Source organism: Ischnura elegans, chromosome 6 (genome assembly GCF_921293095.1).
Source record: "Ischnura elegans chromosome 6, ioIscEleg1.1, whole genome shotgun sequence".
Lineage (NCBI taxonomy): Eukaryota > Metazoa > Arthropoda > Insecta > Odonata > Coenagrionidae > Ischnura > Ischnura elegans.
Genome location: NC_060251.1, coordinates 123,573,685 through 123,598,954, shown reverse-complemented (window position 1 = coordinate 123,598,954; position 25,270 = coordinate 123,573,685). Strand labels below are relative to the sequence as shown.

General features: G+C 37.6%; 1 protein-coding gene across 17 annotated transcripts in view; it reads right to left on the bottom strand.

The window, feature by feature from the left end:
- The window catches only part of LOC124160101 (calcium/calmodulin-dependent protein kinase type II alpha chain), a 320,103-nt gene that overhangs the window by 66,498 nt on the left and 228,335 nt on the right, over positions 1-25,270 (bottom strand). For 5 of the 17 annotated variants that reach the window (XM_046535829.1, XM_046535833.1, XM_046535832.1 and 2 more), the window contains exons 12-14: positions 17,084-17,173; positions 6,340-6,402; positions 629-709 (exon numbers count right to left, since the gene is read on the bottom strand). In XM_046535829.1, coding sequence (XP_046391785.1) covers positions 629-709; positions 6,340-6,402; positions 17,084-17,173 — 234 coding nt within the window. Of the gene's footprint in view, positions 1-628; positions 710-6,339; positions 6,403-17,083; positions 17,174-18,013; positions 18,020-25,270 lie in introns of all 17 variants that reach the window. The other 12 variants (XM_046535837.1, XM_046535841.1, XM_046535844.1 and 9 more) reach the window with 6 other exon arrangements.

Here is a 25,270-nt window from a genome sequence, read left to right as displayed (position 1 = left end):
CACTAGAGAACCACGCAGGCAACAAACAAGGTGAAAGAAGAGGTATGCATCCACTTTTGTGCATGCACTCTTGCACATTGAATGCAGGCAATCAACAGAGTGAATAGGTGTGACGTGAAAGAAAACTTAATCGAATGGATTGAAATCGCCAACTGCTCTGAGAGGGGTAGAGACACTCTCAGCGCAATAAAATCACCGGAAAACACTTGTTAACACAAGTAATCACAATTACGCAAGTGAAAAATATTTCATGGAAACACAATGATGAAGACAATATTGATACTTGGTGCATGAATAAAAAAAGAGGAGTAAAAAATGCTGATGAAGGTGATTCGGGAGAGAGGGGGGGAGGGTTTTAATAAAATATGTAAAAAGAGAATAAAAAAATGAATATCGAGTAAACACCATCTTGAACATGATCTCACCTTTCATGTTAAAGGCAGTTAACAGATTAAGAGGAATCAAATGTTAAGGGCACATACGTGTGCAAAGCAAGGACGCAATCTTCTAAAATGTGGGCAGCGAAATTCAGCAGGAGCACCACAGGCGATGCGCACTGCGTGAACGGGGATGCAGGCAATATGTATCATCAACCAGAGAGAGAGGGGGGGGGGATGACATCACTTACCAGACCTGTTGGGATCGTTCGTCTCACTTATCTGCCTTATACTTTGTACATGGCTTTTGGGAGGTTCAATTTTTGCTACATCTGAAGCAGATAATAAAAAGAAGAGAAAGAGAGAAGGAGAAAAAGAGAGAGAGACAAAAGACTTTTTAAGAATGAGAAATGAAAGACTTTTAAGAGAAGTACTCACTAAAAATGATACATGTCTGTATACAATGACCAAATAAATATGTACAAGTCAGACAGACATCAAATAATAGGAAATAATAGAGGCTTACTCCAACATTTTAAGCTGGTAAAATCCATTGCTTTTCACGCAATGAATGCAAATGGAAAAATATATTAAAGGAGAGATAAAATAATGTATAATATACATACATATATGATGTATATATTTGTATATCATCTAATTATATATATTTATATTGCCGGACAATGGCTCTTGTTCCTAACTCTGAAAAAGGTGGTAGTGCCATCAAAATAATAAATTCACATGAGTCTCTATTTATTGTGTCTTTTATACTGTCTTACCCAATGTGGGTTAAATTTGTGGTAAATAGCTCATCAAGGAATATCAAGAAGAATATTCATACATCATTACATTTCAATTCTTAAAATTAAAAATATCTGGAGAGCACCTGTCCTCGTTAATCTTTCCAATCTTTTAACTGGTTGTGAATATTAATTCACAGTAAGAATGGGCCCAGTTTCATTATAATTAACTGAAAATATGGTCACCCTCTCTAAGTTAGTCAACCCCGTATGTCTGAGCTAAATTTGGTGAACGTGAGAATGATGGAGGAGAGAATAAAAAGGACTCGCAGAACCAAACAAAAGCAACTCAACCCAATCAGTCCCAAATGCCAAATTAGGGGGTGACATTTCAACTGTTGCTGATGGGGGAAATTGAATTCTACAAATAGTGATAAATTTTCCAAAAGAACACAAGCCATGTCCAAATTGCATGAGCTAACATTCTACACGCCCGCATCTGAGACCATTTCCTTTTTTGTTTTTTAAATATTGCCCGTCTCTTAATATAAAAGCCTAACATAAGCATCCAGTCCGTAGCCAAAGCATGAATTGGAGCACGATTCTTGAGTGCCTTGAACTGTTTGGACAATGCAAATTCTGCAAATTCCAAAAGCAAGGCTTCAAAAGAGAATAATCATAATTAATAAATGGACGTATGGGCAGTGCAGTAATTTTACTTGACACAAAAACATGGAACCAGAAAGAGCACAAGGCAAACACTTGATCAACATTACAAATTAAATAAAAAAGACAAAAGAAAGTATAGTCATATTATAATTAGATGAGAAGATTTCAAATCAACATAGCAATTCAATATGTAAATCTCAATGGCTGGAACATTGTTGTCCTCAAATCACTTGGGTAATTCCACAGCATAGGTGTCACCACTATGTGTGTGAGGATGTTTGCACATTTAAGTCACCCAGTAATTCTTCAGGATACAATAATTTTAACAATTGTATCATAAAGTTAACAAAAATGCTATCATTTAACCATAATTACTATAGGAAAGCCTAGTGCCATCAATAAATTAACGCAATCAATGAAGATCGGAAATGATATGTAGTTACCAATAATTATTTACTAACTGAAGTAAATTTCTGACTACATTGAACACTGTCAGCATTAAATCAGAGCTAAAGACTCAAAATCTGAAAATTAATTCTAACAAAAACAAATTCTGACAGTGTAATTTTTGACGTCGCGCCGCGGTTTTTAAGCATTTGCTGAATTTTCTGAATCCGTAAACTCGCAGAAATGGGTGCGTTGTTTTTGGAAACCAGCTACGTATTACAAGGAGCAGTAGGAATATGAGTACATACAATCACGTTTTTGCCGTTAAAAAGATCGCGGTCGGATAAAGAAAGCTTTAAATGATTCCCGAAAGTGATAAAAAATAACAGACAATGCGCACATTTAATAATTGACAGTTTGATATGCCTAAATTATGAAAATTACAGTGAAAGTTTGGATTTTTCGTGTTTTCCGATTATTCATGCCGCCTCTTCCCATAATTAGAATACATAATTGGGAGCTGTATTTTAATTACTACCAATTACTCTAAAAACTAAAGATATCACATTAAAATATAAAATTTTTTCATGATTCTATCCAAATTATTGTAAAAATTATGGATACTTGAAAATTGACTGTTTTCCTCCAGCTTGCCAAAATAATCATTTTTCGTGCTTTCTTTCAAACAGCTGTAACATGAAAAATTACCTAAGAAAATTAAAAGTGGCCTATTTTCATATCAATCATAAAGGTCTGTACAAATTAAAAAGATATCTGTCTGTATATCGTCTGAAATATTTCAAGTGCATATATTTTTATTAATATCGACAATGGTGACCTACTCTTTTCATAGGGGCTTGCATAAATTTGAATATTCTCCATCCACCACATATTCTTCCCTTTCCTCAACGTGTCCCTATTGTAACCTCAGTCATTTCCCAATACATATGTATTGCTTACTCAACACCGGCCCCCATATTGTCCTCCCAGCCCCTCTTTCAGTGGGATTGGTACTTGCAATGTAACAGCATACTCAGTTGCAACGGTACTTACTTTTGAAATGACCTAATGATGGTACTATGTATGTACATACGACAAAATGCATACTAATCACCAAACTTTAGCCTCACAAAAGTGTGGATGATAGAAAAAAAAGTTTCACCAACTTCATGTCTCTTTCAAGTTGAAAATTGACGTAAAATATATAAATTATTTATAGCCACATCACACCAATTTTTTTAATGATAATAAGTGGTTTATAATGGAATAATATACCAAGCTTGAAGATGAATTTCAAATTATAATAAACCATTCTACAGATTTTAACCCTAGAATGACCAGGGGCGGACAATTGACTGTTTACCTTTTTCTATCGTGCACCATTTCGTTATTTTCTAACCAATAACGCTGAGTATTTTACTTTTAATATTTTGGAGCAAATAACCTGAAAATGAAGTTTTTTTGGGGAGAAAAATTCATGTCCAGAGAAATGTCAACTTTGTCAACAAGTGGTCAATAGCAGGTGAATACCAGTGAATACAACTTCAGCTCTCTGCTTGGAGATTTCTACTAACATCTTTTGTCCCAAAATAGTGTTATTTTCAACGTGACAACTCCAAATGCACAAGGTTGGACAAACTTGAAAAATATCAGCCAAGAGTTGTAATTATCTGTATTCCATCATGATTGAATTGTAAACAGTGCTATAACACATTTGATAAATGTCTGACAGTAATGTAAAAATTGTCAGTGCTGTGTTCACCTCCATTGTTTGCGGTAGATATGACATTACATGATCAAGCTATCAAGATCAAGACTGTGTGTGGAGTTTGTTTTTCTATTATATCAACGAATAGTAGTGGGAAAAGTCACCTACATCCCTTGCGTGGCCTAATTTAGGCTTTAAATCAGTGAATAAATTGTTGTTTTCATCATAACGAGCTCTGTTATTTTTGTAAGTTGTACTTACGTGAATGGTAGTGACTTCCAGTTTTTTATAATTGTATTTGCCTATTTTCCACTATATTATTATGGTATGGGCTAGTATATTGTTCATGGATTTAACTATATTATTGAAATAGGTTGTAGCTTGTGTGGGGGTTGGCAGCGGAACCGATTCACGATTTCACATGTGATTAGTGCGCAGACTGTTTTGCTGTGAATTTGTATTCGTGAAACCAATGAAATGGTGAAACTCTGACACATTATTATGAAATAAAAGTTTCTTTTAAAAATAAATGCATTTCTCATGTTTCTTTAACTGTCCATTGCTTTTCATAGATAACTCCCTAAAAGCTATTTTTCATAATTAAAGAAAGTGATTTTCTTGTGCTCTCTGAATTGGCATTACCTTTCCAAAACCCTCCCCTTACTCAAAAAGAATGCAGAACAACAGATTATTTGTTATTTCATAGGAGTTCAGTGCTTTTGTCTGTGATTAAGGCTCTCCAGCTGCTAAGTATTCGTGATGGATTTTTAGCATTTTCAGCAGGAAGAGAATCGGACCACCGTAGGACGGACGGATAGCTGTAGTGGACTGACTAACAGCTCCGCTAAATTCAACAGCACAGCTCACAAGCTTAAGAAGGCCTTGCACCCCATTTCACTGGAATCAAAGCTCCTCTACAAATCAAAAATCATAATAAATAAAAGAAGATATTTCAGCTAAAAGACCTATTAAATCATTTACTATCCATCATGTGAATTGATGTGCGTGATACGTGATTCTCAATTCTTGACAAAATCACTCAGAGAGGGAAGGACGGGAATTTCACACTTCTTTATTTTCATCCTAAATTTCCTGAAATGCGTTCAACCTCATCAGTCTTATATCTCAAAATTATGATGCGAAAACAACTTGCTCAAAAACATAAGAAATTTTTTTATGAAGGCCAAATATAATATCAAAAATCAATCATAAAAAAATTATTAATATTCATTAAAAATAAAATTTAATTGCAATTTTACACTAAAAACTACAGCAAAATTATTTATTATTGCGTATTTCCACTAAATATGCTTAGGAAAAAATGAGTAAACCTGAATCCTAGTGAAAACTCAATTATGATAAAACTCATTTTTTGATCACATCAATTGTGATCCACCATTATCTGTGGAAAGATATGATTTTTGAGGGACAGACATGGACTGAGCCCATGCAAGGAGTATGCATGACACAAGACCACTTTTATGGCTTGGCAGTTCTCTGTGCCATACATTTCCCCTTTATGCAACAGCTAGGCCTCTAATGCCATACTGATATACATATACGAACAGCTAGGCCTCTAATGCCACACTGATATGCATATAAGCTATGCCATTCCACACCCTCACACTCAACAATAAGCAAAAAGCACCACGGCACTGCCCAAGAATTTTTTCAACGCTTCCATAGCCCAGAATGATTTTTAAAATCCTTTGTCTTGAAACAATTACCATACCTACTTGGGGCTTTCCAGTGAAATGTTATCATAAGAGCTGGTGTATAGACAAAATAAATGCATTCATTCTGAATTACTATAAAATATAAGGATGATGGTGATGGCAATGATGGGTATGAATATTGAGGGGAAACAAATGAACAGAAACGAAAGAGGATAATGATACAGTCATGAAAATATCGCACAAAGTATTTGCTGCCGTCAGTGACAGCAAATTGAAATATAATTTGATCGGCATCCTTGGAGACACTTGAAAATGATCAAAAATAATTACATCAAAATGACTGATTGGGTTTTAAAGCACCTTTATCATTAAAAGAAATTTTCATTTCTCTGTCATTTAAGAATCCTTGGAGAAAGTTTCTCCTCAGAGGGAGGAGAGTTAAAGTTTGAAATGAGTGAAATGGTAAAAATGCCAGTACTCAAAACACTACAACTCTTTCACAACAACATACATGCAATTGAAATTTTATTTTCAGATTTTACTGAGCAAGAGTTTATTGAACTGGCGGTGCACAACTCAAGTTGCTCAAAAAGTATCATGAATATGTACTTCAAAGAAATGATTAGTAATATGAGGGAAATGAGTTCCATCAAATGCTTTGTGATGATCTATTTCCCAAGTGCATGAAACAGGGAATCTACAATCAAGCATAACAATAATAATGATAATAATAACCATTAAAAGAGAGCATAGAGTGTTCCATTATAGAGTGGTGACTGTACCTTCTGGCTCTTTAGCTATAACAGTTGAGCTCCTGTCTACACCTGTCTTGTTTAGTTTGTCTTCTGTTGTTGAAGTAGTAGTAGTAGAGGAGGGATTGGGGTTAGGGGGGAGGGAGGGAGGGAAGGATATATAAAGAGAGAGAGAGAGATAAAGAGAGAGAGAGATAAAGAGAGAGAGAGAACGGATGAATGAGTAGAGTGACATTTTCAAACTCTTGATCCCCAAAAATCCCTCTTTTCCAAAACACGCACATGAGTTATTTCTCACAGACAAACGGTTATCGGATGAGGAAAAATAAACCACTTGACATGCACAGAGCACTTGCAACTGACATTGTTTCATAGATTTACCGCCCATCACAACAACCACCACACAGCACATCTTACACACACAAGAGTAGACTTGTAGAGAAATGGAATGAGAGAATAAATCAACAACCAACAAATTTTCATAAAAATTAGTCATACTCCTAAGATCTTGAGTAAAAAAGACATATAAAAGTATGAAATTAATGCAGCATATAAAATATGGCACACAAAATTAGCCACATAAAATACCGTATAAGCGCATGTAAGAGGCGCACCTTTTTTCCCAGACATTGCAGCCGAAAATGGAAGTGCGCCTCTTACATAAACTTCTTATCTTCCCCCCTACCCTTCACCGGTCGCAAGTCCAAGGGGAACTGAGTGGCCTTGGTTTTCAGCGTGAGTCAGTCATCTGAAACCCTGGGTCAAAATCAAGCGGCAGGCAGGGGAGTTTCGGGGGAGTGACGTATTTTTAAAATGCTCGTGTTTGCTTTTCTTACTCGTAAGCATCGCGCCGTCACGTCGGTACCCCAGAGGTGAACATGGAAAAGATCGTGCGGGGTGATTCGCTCCGGAGCGCGCTAAATTTAATGCCACGAGTGGGCATCCTGCCGCATTTATACTGCATAGAGTAATCGCTTATCACACGTAGATAAACGCGTAGTTTTGAAGGACATACCTGGTTAATAGTCAACATCTGTCTTGCCGAGCAATTTCTATTACGCTGAGCACCTGATTTTTCAAAAATCATCCTCAGTCACTGATATGCCACGAGTGGGCATCCCGCGGCATTTATACTGCATATAGTAATATTAGTGTCAAAACCTGCGGTTTAAAAAATTCGAACGAGTGTGTTCATTGTTGGACTAAATGGCGGATAGAAGAAATCGGAAATGCTAATAAGTGAAGAGCACTGAAGGAGAGGTCTAGGGGAAGGAGCGCGCTCCCTCCCCTCCGTATTTCAAGCTACGAGGCTATGAGCGAAGAAGCAAGGGAAGAACACGTCTGATCTTGCATGTGACGTCGTTGCCTTTAAAGCGAAGGGGCGAAGGCGCAGCAATGTGATATACAGTGCAACCTCGATAAAACGAGACCCCACGGCGCTCAAATAAACACTCACTATAGCGAATTGTCGCTTTACCGGAGGTGGGTCAAATAATAGCCAATATACCTGTTGCGAACAGTTATACAGGAATAGGAGAGGTGCGGCGACAGAGAAATGTATATCCGATAAACGTAAGCATAAATTCAGACGAAAGGCGATGTTTTTTTGCATCACTAAATTTCCATACTCAAACAACGACTAACTATTCAAACAATTTATAAGCGCCGCACTGAATAAAAATCATGCAAAGCATTGTTTTTTGGCCATGGTGTCTGCCATCAAATGCTTTCTATTCGCGCAGCTCACGGACGTACGGGTACGCTGCCGTCTGCTTTCTGCCGCCCGAGGAACATAAGATCAAGCATTCGCTAATATTAATGCCACAATATTTTCACCAAAATGAACTACTTATTTATATCGAACGACAGTTTATTACATGGATTTGAGACTGAGCACTCCATGTTTTCTTCATTCTAACAGATCGCAAGAAATTAGAGAGATAAGGGACTCTTGATGAAGGTTTTCCGGCGATCTCTCCGGCGAAACTATCGCTATGGCGAGTGCCTACACCAAAAGGGCCACGTAAAAACGAATTTTTTACATGTTTATTATGGGGTCAATTGACGGTGCATCAGCTATCTCTCGTAATGGCGGGGTCTCGCAATAGCCCGTACTCGTTTTAACGAGGTTCCACTGTACGCAGATTGCGTTGCCTGAAGTTTCCAGTCCGTCTCGTCTTGTTTGAATGCGCTTATGCTACCCTTGTTTCTTCCAAAATTGTGCTGTTAGGACTATGTTGAATATTAGTAGCCTTGTTTTAGCTATAAAATATAAATCTTTGTGTCAATCAATTAGAGCTCAAAAAACTTAAATGCTGTCAGATATACGTCGCGTTAGGTCTAATTCTTTTTAGAACCTCGTGCGTGTCATACAATTGCTGAAAGATATCGAGATATCTTCGAGCTCAGAAGGTGACTCACCTAGCATTTGACCTCCAGAAACTCGGAGAATTGAACCTGGTAGACCGAAAAAGGTCAGTTGGTGAGATGGGGTAGGGATGAAACACGTTTCCATTGGTCCCCTGTAACTTGATAATTTCCTATTTTCCTGTGGAGTCTCGGAAAGGAAAAAAACAGACGAGGCATTGGCTGATGGAGGGCCGAGTGTAGTTCCGTTAGGCCCCTTGCACACACACCGATTTTGGACGGCCGGTAAAATATCGGCCGATATTTTACCGGCGAAGCGATGCTTGCACACACGCCGGATTTTTACTGGTCAAACGATAAGTTGCTATGTTTTTTGAGCCGGCGCCGGCGATCCACGGTGACAATGGCCGGCAGCTAACCGGCATTTTGCCGGTGCCGGCGCGTGTTCGGTACGTGTGCAAGCTCCAATGCTCTCCCATTGTTCACTATTGGAATGTGGACGGCCGATATTTTACCGGCCGTCCAAAATCGCTGTGTGTGCAAGGGGCCTTAAATCTACGACGTGGTTATTATCGTACGGCGCTGAGATTGCCCCGATTGTTGTCCAATCTCTTGGGAAGGTTCATGCTATGTGCCTGTCGTGTTTTGCCTTAAAAATTTCCATGGCTGCAATTCTATTGCAATACTCCTGCGAGAGCTTTTAAACAAAATTGTTCGTGAGTAGGACAAGCAACGTAGAGCGATGGCGTATGCTATGAGAGGATCGGAACTCTTTCTGCTCCCTCTTATGCCGCTATTACCGCTGCAGTAATCAAAATTTCCTCTTTCAAATAGTACTGAAAGAGGAAATTTCGATAACTGTCGAAATTCCAGGCATACGCCTGCAACACCGCACGATAGGATAAAAAAAATGCCGCAACATTTTTTTCTTTATAGTTTCCTTCCTCAAAATAGGGGTGCGCCTCTTACACGTGTGCGCCTCTTACACATGCTTATACGGTACTTTATTAGGATCAAAAAAGATAATGATAAGGAGATTGTGGTGCTGATAAAATTCCAAAATGTAAGTAAGCACTGCAGACTACAAGCGGAGAGACACACACAAACACTCACACGCAACAACACACTACAATGAGACACAGAAGAGGGAGAGTAATAAAAGCTAAGAGAAGATCCAAAGGTAATAGGGGCCCATTCAATATCCATTTTACATGAAGGAGGGAACAGAGAGAGAGAGAGAAAACATGAAAATTTATCATGTAATCTTAGTAATCAAGATAAAAACCTGTTAGTAATATCAATGCACACACACAAATGGAATACTGGAGTAAAAGGAGATATAGATAGATAGAGTGAATGGGGGGAAAGAGGTGTTCGGATGACTCGGACGACACCTCTCGAGGCCTCTGGTCAGAAATCCATAACACTTGACAATGGATCCACTTCAGTCAACTTAAACACCGATATATTTTCAAGAGCGGGGAACCAATAGGAAATGCCTCATTAATGGGCAAGAGCAAAATTGTGTGTGCCATCTTTCGCAAAATAGTCAACGTTTGGTCCCACACTCAACTTACACTGATTTCAAATACGTCACGACGGGGATTTTTCAACAATTTGTATACTAAACAGACTTATGTAGCCACTCATAGATTTCATTATGTTAACAAAGGACTGCATTTTAAAAAATCACACTTATAGCGTATTTTGGCTATTATTTGTGACTTTTTTTAAGTTCCTGTAGTGGGATGGAAAGTGATGCCTTCACTTTATCAGACAGAAACTTTAGGCAGTACATACAGTGGAAGCCAGTTTTATTGAGCAAGGCGTATAGCAAGAATAGCATTATAATGAGTGATGGGCAGTACACTGCCAAAAAGCCTAAGGTTAATATTGAAAAATATACGGATATAGCACGACCAAGAATTCTCAGCCGTGAAGTACACCTGGTATCATGAGGTGTATCTCTTCAGAATAGTAGGTAAAAAGTTAACTTGAAAGTAAATGGCAGTCACCCATTTTACTGGTGACAACAGAAATGCGAATCTGAAAGCAAGTGTATGATGCGTATTTCACCAGCTACTAAATGTCCAGGCATTACAAATTGCACTGATTAAATCACTCGGCACAACTCAACTGAATGACCACCCAGCTCCTGTTCTTTTGCGGCCAGCCTCAGATTGCAAGCTGCTCGGTTTATGGCCACTCTGAATTATTTCTTTTTGTGTTGTTTCGTTTTTAGTGATAATAAAAAAAAAGGATTGAAAATATAGAAGTGAAACAGAATTAGGAATATGGACGATATAATGGTATTTCTTTGTTTCCTTGTGTATAAATACTTTTATTTTTTGTTGAATATTGCAATTTAACATGTTTTAAATTTATGTAATAAGCAGTGAATTATTTTGGTGTATAGGGGAATTTTAATGGTTAATTGTTTTTATGATTGCTTATTCATTTGTATAAATGTGATCGATCTCGTGAGAGATCAATCAATTTTAATAAAGAAGGGAGTATTGTAGTGAGCCGGAAATGGAAGATTTCCATTTCCAAAATATGCATAAATATGTTGTCGTGTGACGTCTCAGAATAGCCAGCTGTGACAAACTATGCCTTGGGATTTGCACCTTTTCACTTTCAAGAACGCCTAACCTTCCTCTTCCCCTTCCTTTCCCCTTCCTCTTGGACGAAAACATCCTGGTTCCTCTTACCTATATAATGGCACGGTGTAGATGCAATTGGTACTCAACACGGACGCACTCAGGAACTCACTCAGTAACTCACAGTTGGAGTCGAAGCACGGGCCGTATGGCCCGTGCGACCTAAGCGCCTCGCTATCCACCCGTGCCATCACCAGCAGCTCCTCTCCTTCCCGAGACTTTTGGTAATGTTCTAAATTTTGGCTATTCTAGACGCACAAATTCACTATTACTTCATGCCTTTTGCTTGAATTGATTTGGGAAATTGGGCTTTCAAATGGAAATAAACATTGGGTCAAAAACTTTAAATACTTGTGTGTGATTATTCGCTTCCCGACACCAAGGGCAAGAACCCGCACCCTTACACAGATATGCTTTGAGCAGTATTTTCAGGCAATTACAATTTAGTTGACATCAGTCTGCACCTTCCCTAAACCAATGTTCTACGATGTTAAATGATTTTTTTTAATTTTGCCTTCTGTCCATTCCACCCTCATGTGAATTACGGTTAGGTCAGTAATGAAAGTGGAAATCATCCTACCCTTATAAATCAAAATAATAAGACGAATGCGTATGTAATGCATACACTGATTTCAGAGCGTGTTTACATGCCAGGTTTTCAATGTCTTCCTCAATCTTGAAGTGCAAAGGAAAGGTTGAGCAGTGCTGACAGATCACAATGAGCATGGGTAAGCTCTCTCCTCTGAAGAAAACGTCGTTTCTTTAACCACTTGTGTCCAACAACTGTGCATCGATAGCTGCATGATGCACGATCGTACGTTAATTGCGCACACAAGAGCTTTACGTTTACTAGGGATGGACAGATCCAGGATTTTTTTTGAAGCTGGATCTTTCAGATCGGATATTTTCGGATCCAATTGCATTTATAATTCTGCTATTAAATGAAGTAATTATTCAAGTTTATACTATCAAAGGAATGCTTTTTAGATTTTCATCCACATTTTAATATTTTTATAAATTAAAAATAATTTCTATAGGGTTTCAAGTTGTTTTTTAAAAACATATTTACATGCTCAGGACCTAAATTGTTACGCTCGGGTTAGGAAATGAAAATAGAAAAAATCTTTGCATAAACCACTGACCAGTGGCATAGCGAGAGGGGGAGGTCTTGGGGGTCTGGACCCGCCAAAATATAGAAATGCAATTACTTTCCTTCATAAAAGGAAATAAATATATTGAAAAATCATGAATCTGCAATAGATTTCTTTGAAAAATGAAGATTTTTTTCAAAAGGGTGTTAAAATTAGTTTGAAACCCTCTACTTTGTACCCTTTTGTTTAAAAATTTCCCCCCCTGGTTTTGACCCACCCTACCAAAATTCCTGGCTACCCCACTGCCATTGACTGAATTCAAATTTTCCTCACGCACGTTTCCCCAAAAATTTTGTCACTTCCTTATCGCATACCGACTTGTGTTTCACCCGAAAATGCTTCAGTATGGTGAGGTGGATTTAGCACTTCCTCGCGATAATTCCACGCCTAAGTGCACGCACATGGCATACATTGGTTTTCCTTATCTCAATAGAAATGTTGCTACACAATGAAAGACATTCTTATCGAATATAATAAAATTAAATTGCAACTGTGCAATCAGCAACACAATTAACAGTATTTAAAACAGTATTAACGTCACCTGCAACGAGGTGCTCAACAGCTCAGCATGAGGAAGGAGAGGACAGCAGAAGTGCATAGAGAGGTGGAGGGGAAGGTGCGCACTCCCTCCGTATTTCAAGCAACGAGGTTACAAATGGTCAACGAGGTCAAGGACGAACAAGTCAGATCTTGCTTCAGTGACGTCGTTGCCTTCAATGCGAAGCCGGGCGCACTACATGATATATGCAGTTGGCATTTCCAATCCGTCTCTGTGTGCTTTTTGTGATTGTGCTATTGAAAAATTGTGCTATTTGGACAATTTTGCATATTAGTATAGTCTAACTATAAATATAAAACTTAGTGGCAATCAATTAGAGCTGAAAAATAAACATAAATATTGTCAGGAATGCGTCATGTTTGGTCTAATCCTTTTTTAAATCTCGCGCATGTCATCTAATTGTCGAAGCTATCAAGACATCTTCAGGCCCAGAAAGTACTCACCTAGCATTTGTCATCTAGAAATGGAGAATTAAAGCAGCTAGGCTAAGAAAGTTGGTGAGACAGGGTAGGGATGAAACACGCTTCAATTGTTCTCGTGTAATTTGATATTTTCCTTGGAAGACAATGATTTATGGTCTGTGTGACTTCGGAAAAAAAACAACAGAGGCACGGGCTGATGGACAGCCGAGGGTGGTTTTCTGAAATCTGCGACGCAGTTACTTTTGATGTGGTTATTATCCTACGATGCTGAGATTCCCCCGATGATTGTTCAATCTCTTGGGAAGTCACTCTGTGTGCCATTCATATTTTGCCATTTGTATTTTCCACAACTGAAATTCTGCTATATAACCTCTGCGAGAGCTTTCAAGCAAAACGGTTCATGAGTAGGACAAGAATCTCATGCGACGGCGCATTCGAAGAGAGAATCAGAACTCTTTCCACCCTTATGAGGCATTGCATTCACTGAAGCTATTATTTAAAATTTCGGATCCAGATCCGATGTCTTTGGCGACTTTGGATCCAATGTATCCGATGAAAGGCAATATTCCCAGATATTTGGATCCAAAGTATCCGATTCAACCATCCCCAATGTTTACTGTTTCTAAGTGACACCAATGGTGTGATTACACTGCATGCTGACGGCCAATTGCCACTATGTGTGATACCACTGATTGTTGTGGTATATGGAGTATGATTTCCACTGCTGCACAGTAATTTGATGTATCATACCAACCATGGACGATACCAGATCTATGATCTAATTGCTAAACATTGCACAACATGCAGTCACGGATGCGTTCTTCTTGGGGACGAGCGCCATTCATTGTTTTGCAAAACTTCATTTTCAAAATCATATACTTATGCAAAAATTTGGCCAATGCAGATCTAATTCCTCTGTTAAATAGCACCGATATGAATATGGTGAATATGGGAGTTGAGGGGCATCAGCCTTCACCTTTGGATGTAACCAGCATCCAATGTAGCGAACCATTTCCCCGGGATTATGAGCGCTCATTAAACCAAGCTTCCACTGTATCCAGAGGTTACAATTGCATTCCGTAGCCATAATTTTAATGAACATATTGCAACACGTGCCTTAGCCAATCATTCCCTTTCAAGGAGGCCTTTACAAACACAACTCTCGACTAACGCAAACCCCCCACCAATGCAACATTCCCAAAACCCACATCCAAGCTACCCCAGCCACCGTGCAGCTTCCATGCGAACAAGTCCACCTGGTGGACACCCACACAGTCTCACTCTGCCGAGAACATGTTCAACACCAAAAATTGCATGTTGCCAAGAGTGAAGGTATAAAAGCGATGTTGGAATTGGTTTAAGAATGCGACGTCAAAGCCAATTGGCAAGTGAATTAAATGCGATTAAACTCCCCGACGTGACACAGGGCTGTTGGGAGAGGGGAAATAGGGATGGGTGGCCTCAATCATGAAAAATGCGACAGTGCATGGAGGGTCGAGAATACTCGAGGGGCTGTGCTCTCACACACATATTGTTAGTGTTTCCAAATACATAGGTACAGAGGCATAGAATATTTCCAAACTACAAAATATATAAAAATAAAATTGCAATGTCATTCTACTCACTGATCACTCACTATCACACTGATGGTAACTATGTACACGGACATGTTCTTAAAGCACTGACCTTGTAGCATGTGGATATTTTGAAGAGGATGTGATCTACCTTTTATAAAACAAATAATAATGAAGGACAAACTATTTCCAGGCATAGAAATCACTTGTACAACCCTACCTCCGCTAAGTTATTCATAAATATAAGGTGAGTTTCTTTTACTTAAAAGAAGCAGAGAATATAATCATATAATTTCAAAGGTAAAAATGGCTGGAGGTGACATATTGGCGAGAGAGAGATAAAATACTATTGGCAGTGGTGGTGGTGATAACTAGGCAAAAGGAGGTGAGTACTTTTTTTACATTCATTAAGACCATTTCTTGTCATCACATATTATCATGCAATGACAACAATCATCAAGGGAATGCATAATACACCCCTCATTATTTCACTGCAAAAACGCCTACACAAAGTACAGTTCATACAGATAGATATAAAGCACATAAATGGTCCCTTGTGTTATGGATTTTTGGCCTTACAAAAAAATGATTATGAGAAAGAGAGTATTAATAGGACAGATATTTCTTTGCTGACTTCCATGCCACTCTCCATAAATTCCAATCATAAGGTGAACACTTTCATGCACTAGTTCAACTATAGCACTCACTATGGATTGCATGGAAAACCAATCAATTCAAAATATAATAGCTCATTTGTAACAGTGTCAATTGTTCTCTCAAGGAAGAATCAACTTAGGATTGGATATAGCACACACATACGAGGCTTGCCCGTACAACAAAGAGTTCCCAAAGAGTTGCAGTCACAAGGAACGTTGCATCTGGCGACAGCGCCCTGTCCCTTCCTCCCGATCCCCTGTCCAAACAAGCTGTCTACAACAGTCAGTGTTGGCTTGCTATCTGTTATTAAACTTAGAGCTACCATTTGCTTCTCATGCCAACGGTAAACTGTGCCCTGTCATTTGATTTTCTATGCAAAAAAAACAATGTGCCAGTAGGAATTCATACCCAATTGTGCAAAGTCTATCGAGTGTAGTGAATGGGCATACAAAACTTGCTCAAACAGTGCACAGAATTGAAATATGGATGTAACATCCATAATAATCAGTATTTGGATGAAACAATGGTGAGAGTGGAAGAAAAAATGTCGACATGTCAAAGAGTTCAAGAGCTCTGCAAAATGATTCCTGATGTCGGCAAGATCAGCCAATTTTTGACAAGATTTTGACAGACCATTTTAAGTACCCCAAGGTTTGTGCAAAGTGTGTTCAATGCTGATGGAAAACCACAGGACAGCACCCTTCCGACTTTGACCATGCAACAACCAATCTCATCCACAAATAGCCCCTCCCCCATCAGCCCAGACAAACCCCCAAGTGATTATCGTCTCTTGCCAGAGGCACCATTTCGGGTGGGACACATTACACAACTGAGAGGAGCTGAAAGAAGAGGTTTTAAGCTACTTTTGAGGCATGGTGGGAGAGTTCAATTACTCGGCTCATACAAGAACATGGTACACCACATGCAATAATCACTAATGATCTTAAAGATTGCAATTGCACTACAAAATAGGAAAAAGTCTATGGATATAAAGTCTTTCAAAAAATATGTTTTCCAGTACCAAAAAACTTGCTTTTCATTGTGAAAAATCTTTGGGAACCCCATTTTATGGACAAACCTCGCATATATACTAACTAGAAATCAAATAAACTTCAATTCTATTAGTATCAAATGAAATCTAGGGAAGTTGACACTTTACATATTGGCATCAAATAAATTTCTTCCAAAAAGCAACTGATATTAACATTCAAGTTTGAAATCATTAACACAAGAGTTTTAATTTTTCAAGAAATATCAATATTTTCATCATAGAAACTGTATATTCATTAGGTACTCTTTTGCATATGCTTAAACTGCAACATGAAAGGGTGCCATTTAATCAACACTCAATGAATTACGCTAATGTCAATTACAAATTAAATACCTTTGACATCGTCATCCTCAATTGTTGTACTGCTGTCGGTTGACTCCTTCACCTGCGAGCCATCACCCTTCTTTGTAATGATACTTCGACCTAAAAATAGATCCAAATCTTTCATTTTAGGCCATTGTAGGATGAACTGTATAGTTACAAAAATATGTCAAACTGTTTTAATTAATTGAACACCATTTACCATACTAAGTACATTGATTATTTAAAAAATATTATATTTAGACAGATAATATTAATTGCTATTACATTTAAAATCATTTAGATATATTTTTAAAAGTTATCAACATATTATAAAATGATGGTGATCAAATACAGAGTTTAAAAGATATCATTACAGCATACTGTTAAAAGTATACATTAAACAGTAGTAAATATATAATCTATGGTAAAAATTACACAAAATTTACACAAACACCATGTTTCCAAATAAAATAATAAAAGATATGCATGCAAATCAACAAGTTTTCATGCACAGTACTAATAAATACATTCAAAGGAATCATATACATTTACATTTATTACAAGCTAAAAATACCATTTACTTTGAAATAACATGCATAAAACAAATGAACATTGGTGATCCATGTGAAAGGAAAGAAATGTTAGCCTGAAAATTAATTGTCAAACTAGGGAATACACTTGTTAACTTAAGCATGTAGTTTAAGTAGAATGAAAACATTAATATGGTGCACATTTGGGGGACTAGAGTAGAAGTAGGTACATCGATAGAGATACATAGATGGGTGAGCGGGTGGTGGTGACATTGAAAAAGCGACAGAGGGCACAGCAAGAGAGGGGTGGGGTGGGGTGAGGGCCATGCAGACAACAGGGAGGAAAACAACGGAGGGAGAGAGCGGGCACAGTCATCACAAGACGAGGAAAGATTAAGATCACACTAGATGTCACAGAATATGATCTTACCACTTTCTGGAGGTAGTTGGTAGTTACATCAGTTACCATGTCAACAAAGAGATAAACAGGAGCAACATTAAGTCTACGTCTACCATTCAAAAGCACGTTATCTACCCACTGCACTCAAGTGGCAGGCATCTATAGTAAATGTGTGACAATAACTATAGGCACAATGCATTCATTGTGGTAATGGGAAGATCTGGGTGCATCTATGCAAATAATTTATGTTCCTCTATTTATGTCACTCTACAATCACACAAACATTTCATTTGTAACTAATTTCCAACATATTAATTAATGAAATAGAATATGCTGATAATGAAATTGACACCTCATTTAACATCATTTACTACAGTAGAGTTAATCAAGGTGCATTTAAGTTTACTGCTTTAAAGAAGCTCTCTATGAAAAGAAATTATGAATTACCAAAGAGATGCCTTTACCATTCTATTTTATTCATCTTTAATTAAATACTACTTAAAAGTTTTTCATCCATGCATGAAAGTAGGAGCCAGCTAGCATTATGAAAGTGCAAAAATTTACAGCAGAGGTTTAGATATTAAGTAAAATATAAATGTAGGAGGATAATTATACACTTTCACTAAACTAGCTGACTAAAATAAGATACCTCCAACCCCCATACACTCAACAATATGCACACTGTCTGTGACCATAACCTTCATATGTCAGTCTTGAGCCACAGGGAGAAAGAAACCATTCCATAGAAATCCACCAACCATCTGTCCATGTAAGAATGTTCTAGCTTAAATAACTTCAGCAGAAGTAAATATTATCCAAACACTTAATGATTTAATATTATCAATGATATATGTACATCTAAGAGAGCATTTTGTAATGGTCAGCAATTTTTCCTTGGTCAGCCTACTTTGTGTGATGCATGAAGTACCTATTCTAGCATTAACTCTTGGATACCTAAGATACCAAAATAAATACTCAGTCTAATGTATTAAATTGCACTGCATAAATTATGTACTAATAATAAAAATTTTCTTCTCCTTAAATTTTACAAAAAATAAATAGTCAAAAATCATATAAAACATAATATTCTTATAAAAATGTATTCAAGAAATTTTGATTAGTTAAAACAGGCCAGGTAACATATTTTTCCAAACTGGGAAAGGATGAACTGGCAGGTCATTCTCCACAAAGTACGTGCCAATTTTTGTATTATAATTGCATGAAACAATTTTCTGCATTCAAAATCAAAAGCAGCAATACATAGTAGTGCTGCAAAAATTTGTCTTACAATGCCATTCTAAAGGGGAAGAATAGGCTCTATCAGGGCTGGGAAGAATGTCAGGAGGAACACTGCTCTGCCCCTCCTAAAGGGGTGGAGGAGAGAATGCATCTATCTCCAAGGGAACTGCAAACTCACAAATATGTATTGGCCAGCCTCAGGTGAAAGGGGGCTGGTTAAACAATTGCACGGCTCCTTCTCCAGCAGAGGTTTAAGTAGAATCAGGGGATTCTCTTCCAGACATTTCAAGTCACTGAGAGCACTGAATAGCTGCCCTCTGAAGATATCGTGGGATGGTATGCAACAAATAGGCCAAATACAAGCGGGAAGAAAGAGAATGCTCCCCTTGGAATGAGCGAGGACCATCAGAGAGATGCAAACCCATTAAGTTTCTGGTTTTGACATGTGAGCAAGATTAAAGTGAGTCATGCGTTAACAACAAAGAAGCCGGCAGAATCATATGCCCTGGTGCTTGTATTGTGGCCCGGAGCAAAATGTGGTGCAATATTTGAAAACATATTTGGGTAACAAGAATCAGAATGCGAAAAAGAGGGGCAATTCCATGTTTTGGGCTAATTTTTTCCATTCGCTTCACTTTGTTGATAAATTCTATGCTGATGAAAACTGTGCTATGGCTTTTATAGTATGTGTTTACCTTATAAGTGTGCCTGTCATTGCTCATGTTTACAATGAACTGTAACAAATCCAAGTATTAGCTATACTGAATCGCCAAAAAAGAGACCAAAATTAGACGGAGCACCGTTATTCTTTGTCCCTGCTTATTCCTAAGTCTGAGTCCACTTGTCATAGTTGTTTTGGTGAGGACTTTTCACAGTCAGCAGAGTATTTTCTACGATGTACTGCTAACTAAGCGAGCACTTCTACTGTCAGGATAATGGAGCAAATATCCTTCGGGAACAAATTCGTCAATTATTACCATTTGAACTACGAATGATGCAGCCCCTGACATGCTTTCTATGGTGAGCGCTTGCATAATACCTGATTGCCTATCATCTCAATGAGTCTAAAATTATTTTAAATTTATAATTACTATAAAATTAATGACACCATAATATTAACATAACCTAAACATATGAAGTATTTGACAACTATGGCATAAAAAATTCAATATCTGTTTGATATCTCAGAAAAGAAACATTCACACAAAGTCCATCAATACGAAAAGACAAGCCTCTGAATTTACAGTCATGTGAACTTGGTAATAATGAGAGTGTACTCTTTCATTTGGTTGTTTGAGGGAAAAACTAAGAGTTTTTAAGTAATTATGGTGCTTTTTGAAAATTTTCTGGGTATTTAATAAAGTAAAATTAAATACTGGGAAGACAATGCTACAAATTTCATTGTAACAGACCAAACGAAGGAAATGCATTTTGTGACGAAAATAACGCCATACAATTTTTGTGAAGTCATTTATCAGGATATTTTATTTCTTGATTGAAGCTTTCCCTGGTGATTAAAAAAGAGTAACATACCGCGTGTTGTAGTGGAGGTTGCCTCTCCAATAGACAGGGGCAATCTCCACTACAACACGCAGCACACACCTGTCTGTCATTCTTTTTTCATCAGCATATTTTATTCTTTGCATAAATAACTGCTTCCCACTCAGGCAATACAGAATCAAGGAAAAATGCACCACAGGACCAATTTTTACACTTCTTTTCCAATTTCTGACACCAGACCTATTACAGCAAAAAATGAAGATTAGAAATGCAATGTCCTACCCTATTATCCTAAGTAGTTGTTTTTGAGCACACTAGAAAAATAATTATAAAAATTGAACCTAAATGTGTTTCATCTCATTATATGGTTTAAATAAGATTTCTCAACTGATTTGTATTAAAACAATTTTGAACTCCTCAGCATTCAACACCCACCATAGTTACAGGCTTAAATGGGGGGGTCATGTTGAAAAAAGACTTTTTTCAATCATTTGTAATTTACTTTTCAACTTTCCAAGTCACACTTTTTGCTCATGAATTTTCAGCGCATTTGTCAATGCAGTCAATCACGAGGGTTAAGCTCAATCTCTCCAGGGAAAAACAAAAGTGATATGTGTATGTAGTTGTGTACATATAGCCATAATGCCAGGAGTACTATGAAGCTAAATTTGTACCAGAATATGGCATGCAGGACTGGGACCTAATAGTATGGGCCAAAGAGGAATGGTTCTTCTGATTGTTGGTCCCAGGCAACTGGTGAATGAGTTGAAATAAAGAGTCCAGTGAATTTTATACTAAGAATACTGAATTACATGAGGGATTTAAATACACTGAGCTGATCATGCAGTAGCCTTCTTGGGTGATGAATTCATTTAAAATTACGATACATTACCACCATCTCACCTCACGCGTGCACTGCACAACCAATAAATGCTTAACACAATATCAAACATTGTCACAAATTCTTTCAACAAACATAGCGATTTAAATAATGTTGAAAATATGAATTTTGCTGGGATCTACCCCTTTCTGAGAAATGAAGATTGTGTAACGCAAGAAGTACTGGCTGCAATACTTTTGCACCCCACACCTCCGTCTCTAATAGTTCCTTGATTCCAACTAGTATATGATGTGAAATCAAACAAACGTTATGGGAATACTGACTTTTGCTTTCATTCATGGCAATAGTGAGTGATTTGAGCCATTCCCCTATCATCCTCTGAACCATTTAAGGCTATAAGGAGACTCAATAAGCAGAATCTCCATTCACTGCAGATTGATTCTATCAAATTCAGCTGGGGAGATCACACCACTGCATGCATGCCTCTTTAACTTGGATGGCAATGAAATCAAAACAAAAATTATTAGAGATATATTACAAACCAGCCTGAGTGTGGCAGTAAAATTCCCAAATTAATTGCTGCATTGTCCCACAAACCACCTCTGACTTTCATGGCCTCTGTGAAGACCACTTGACTAACACGCTTCCTTCCCGCAGCAATTTGATTCAGAGCAACCAATTAAAGGAATCGAGGAACCTGGAAAGTCATCTTCAAAGCTTAAGGCCTGTCTGTGATTCAATTCCTGAGTCAAGGAAATTCTGTCCCTAGGCAATGATAACAAAAATTCTTAGTTCTAAAGCAGGGAAAAATAAAAAATAAGAGGTGTTCATTTACCGAGCATGAACTTACATTCACATGGGGGTTTATTTTCAACTCAGGATACTATGATACTCCTAGGAAAAAAACTAGATTATCCAAAACTGCTATGCTCACTGTTGATTTTAAACCTATCAATTAGAATTAGAAAAAGAAAAGATGCAGAAATATGCACAATGCATTTGACCCAGAAGTAGGAGCAAGGGAGGAAAAAAATCCCCCTTCAGCACAACCACTAGAGCATATGTCAATTGTCTTGAAACTAGACCGCTGGAGGGTGAAGCACATGGCACCTACAAACTCAGCACCTACGAAACCAAATAAGTAAGTGTTTGGTGTCACATCGGGACTTTCCTTCTGTTCCAACCACTTTTGGTTTCCACACTGTGTTTACCTCCTTAGGTTTAGAACTATTTTGCTTAGACTAAATTTGCTTCGGTGAACGCAACAGTTGAACATTAAATGGTTTTTGACTTTCACACCAATTTGGTAGCCATCCCTACTTGAAAGAAATCCTTTCATGGGAAGAAATTATTCAGACTTCATGCAGAGGCAACAGTGGACTGATGACTGAGTAAATAAAAGAATTTGAGTCTCCACACACTGAGTTGAAAATTGATGGAACTAATGTATTGCCCAGCAAGTACATAATATGTGCCCAATTACCTAATGGCCACAACTCAACAAAAGCAAAAAAGATAAGCTAGTGAATGTGAAATGGTCACTATGAATATAGACACCAATGCAGCATACACAATGTGACAATGCAGCATACACAGCATTTATTAGTGTGACTATGAGAAACATTAAGATCTTCTCAATGCTTCAACTATTACACCACACAATTTTTCTCTTTTAAAAGGGAGATATGGCCTGGCCTATTATCAAAATTTCTTGAGAATTTGTCTAAAATTAAGAATCAGTAAGACAGAAAGACAATTCAAAATAAGCAAATGTAGGTAAAACAAATGTTAAAAAGGTCCATGCATGGGATAGGTAAGCAGTAATCACTTGTTAATCTTGTATTAAAGTTATGTTTGTGCAGTATTACAACAACGAAATCATATTTTCAGCCTTGAGAAAGCATCAGAGCACAATGTCAGCTCTACCATAATCACCAAGCCCCAAAATGCTACAACAGGCAGCACCAACTATTCAATAGAGCTCAACCTAATGAACAAATGTATTCTTAATTTTAGTTTGGCTGCTAACTGTAATTCATGGAGAGGGTACATCAACGGTTCTCCCATTCACTTGACTATCGGAAAACATTTCTTTACAGTACATAGTCTCTACTGGTAGAACTTAGATTTTCAAAATGTCCACTTCAAATCTATCTGTCTGTAATAATTAAAATTCGAGTTTTTTTTATTATTAAATGTATAACCTGTGAATTTATAATATTTACTTTAGCAGAAGGTTAAAAATATTCAATCAAATAAATACATGTCCTAAAAACTAAAATCCCATTCATGGCTTAAAATGAGAATGAGGATAAAAATAGAATTGAAACAATTCCAAGCACAATGTTCTAAACTAAATATTAGTTAGCAACTGGGGCCTTCATTAATTATAGCATACATCATATCTTGTTCAAGCCCTCATAGACTAATATGCTCATCAAGTATTCATGCCAACCAATGTTACAATGACCGAGTTCATGTAGTATGTACATGACTGTTGGTGATTACGTGTGTTAAGGTGTGAAAAATCTACAGAGGAAAAATCATTAGCCTCGACTGGGACCTGATTCAGCCAAGTGTGTGCCAAACACATTACATTACCTTCCTCGGCAACATCTGCTTGAGTGGCCGAGACTGCACTTGCTGTGCATTCCATTGGTCAAATCCCAAAAGCAAACAACTTTTCTTTCTGTGTCACACTCACTTTTGCAGGTGTGACGGTAGACCACTGAGGCCAATCCGTGCTCATTGCGCACATTCAGTACTTGCCCACTCCTTAACAAGGAACGTTTCTCTCTAGCATGAGCAGTGACGAGTCATTCTCGGAAAAAATATGACTTTTTTACACCACTCCACTTGATAATGAAAGTCACCTTCATACAGAATGGCCTTCATCAGATACACTTTGGTGTAGCACTTGCACAACTATGTCACTTTCTTCGTTTCCCTGGTAGTTCAAATGCATCAAAAATCATCTTCAGATGCTTTTATGAGGATTATTGCAAGTGAAAATTATATTGGTTTCAAAACCTGCGATTTAAAAAATTCGAACGAGTGTGTACATTGTTGGAATAAATCCATGCCATTCCCTGACTGTTTATTTAAAATGATTATTTTAATTTATGAAGACAATCGTAGGACAAGTGAAATGGAAGAAGAGCAAGGGACTGCCCCGAATGAGTTACATAGGACAAAGGGTTATAAAGGATGTAAAAGAGAAGAAAAATATGTCACTATGAAAACGTTAGCAGATAGGAGAGAGGAATGGAGAGCTGCGTCAAACCACTCTTAGAATTGTTGACTAATGATGATGATTTCAATTTATAAAATTCAACTTGTTTGATGATAATTTTTAATTCATTTACTCTCTTTACTTCTGCAATACATACCAAATATTTCTTGTGATAGGTAATATTTTTGTAGATTGCGTAGTATGAAAGCTAAACAGGTACGTAGAGTGAATCTTTCCCAAAAGATGGATTACCGTTGGGAGCTCAGCACCTTAGGATAGTAACTACGCAATGCATTTCCTAAAATCTGCTGTCCTCATCCATGTGACGGCACTCAGGCCACGCTCTCCTCCACTGAGAGCCAAAGGCCAAACCATAGGCCACCTCAAATCACAGATCAAACAGGCCTCTGTCACAAAGACCACAAATCATTGGCCTCGAAAGAAAATATGTATCAAGTTACACAACAGATGTTTC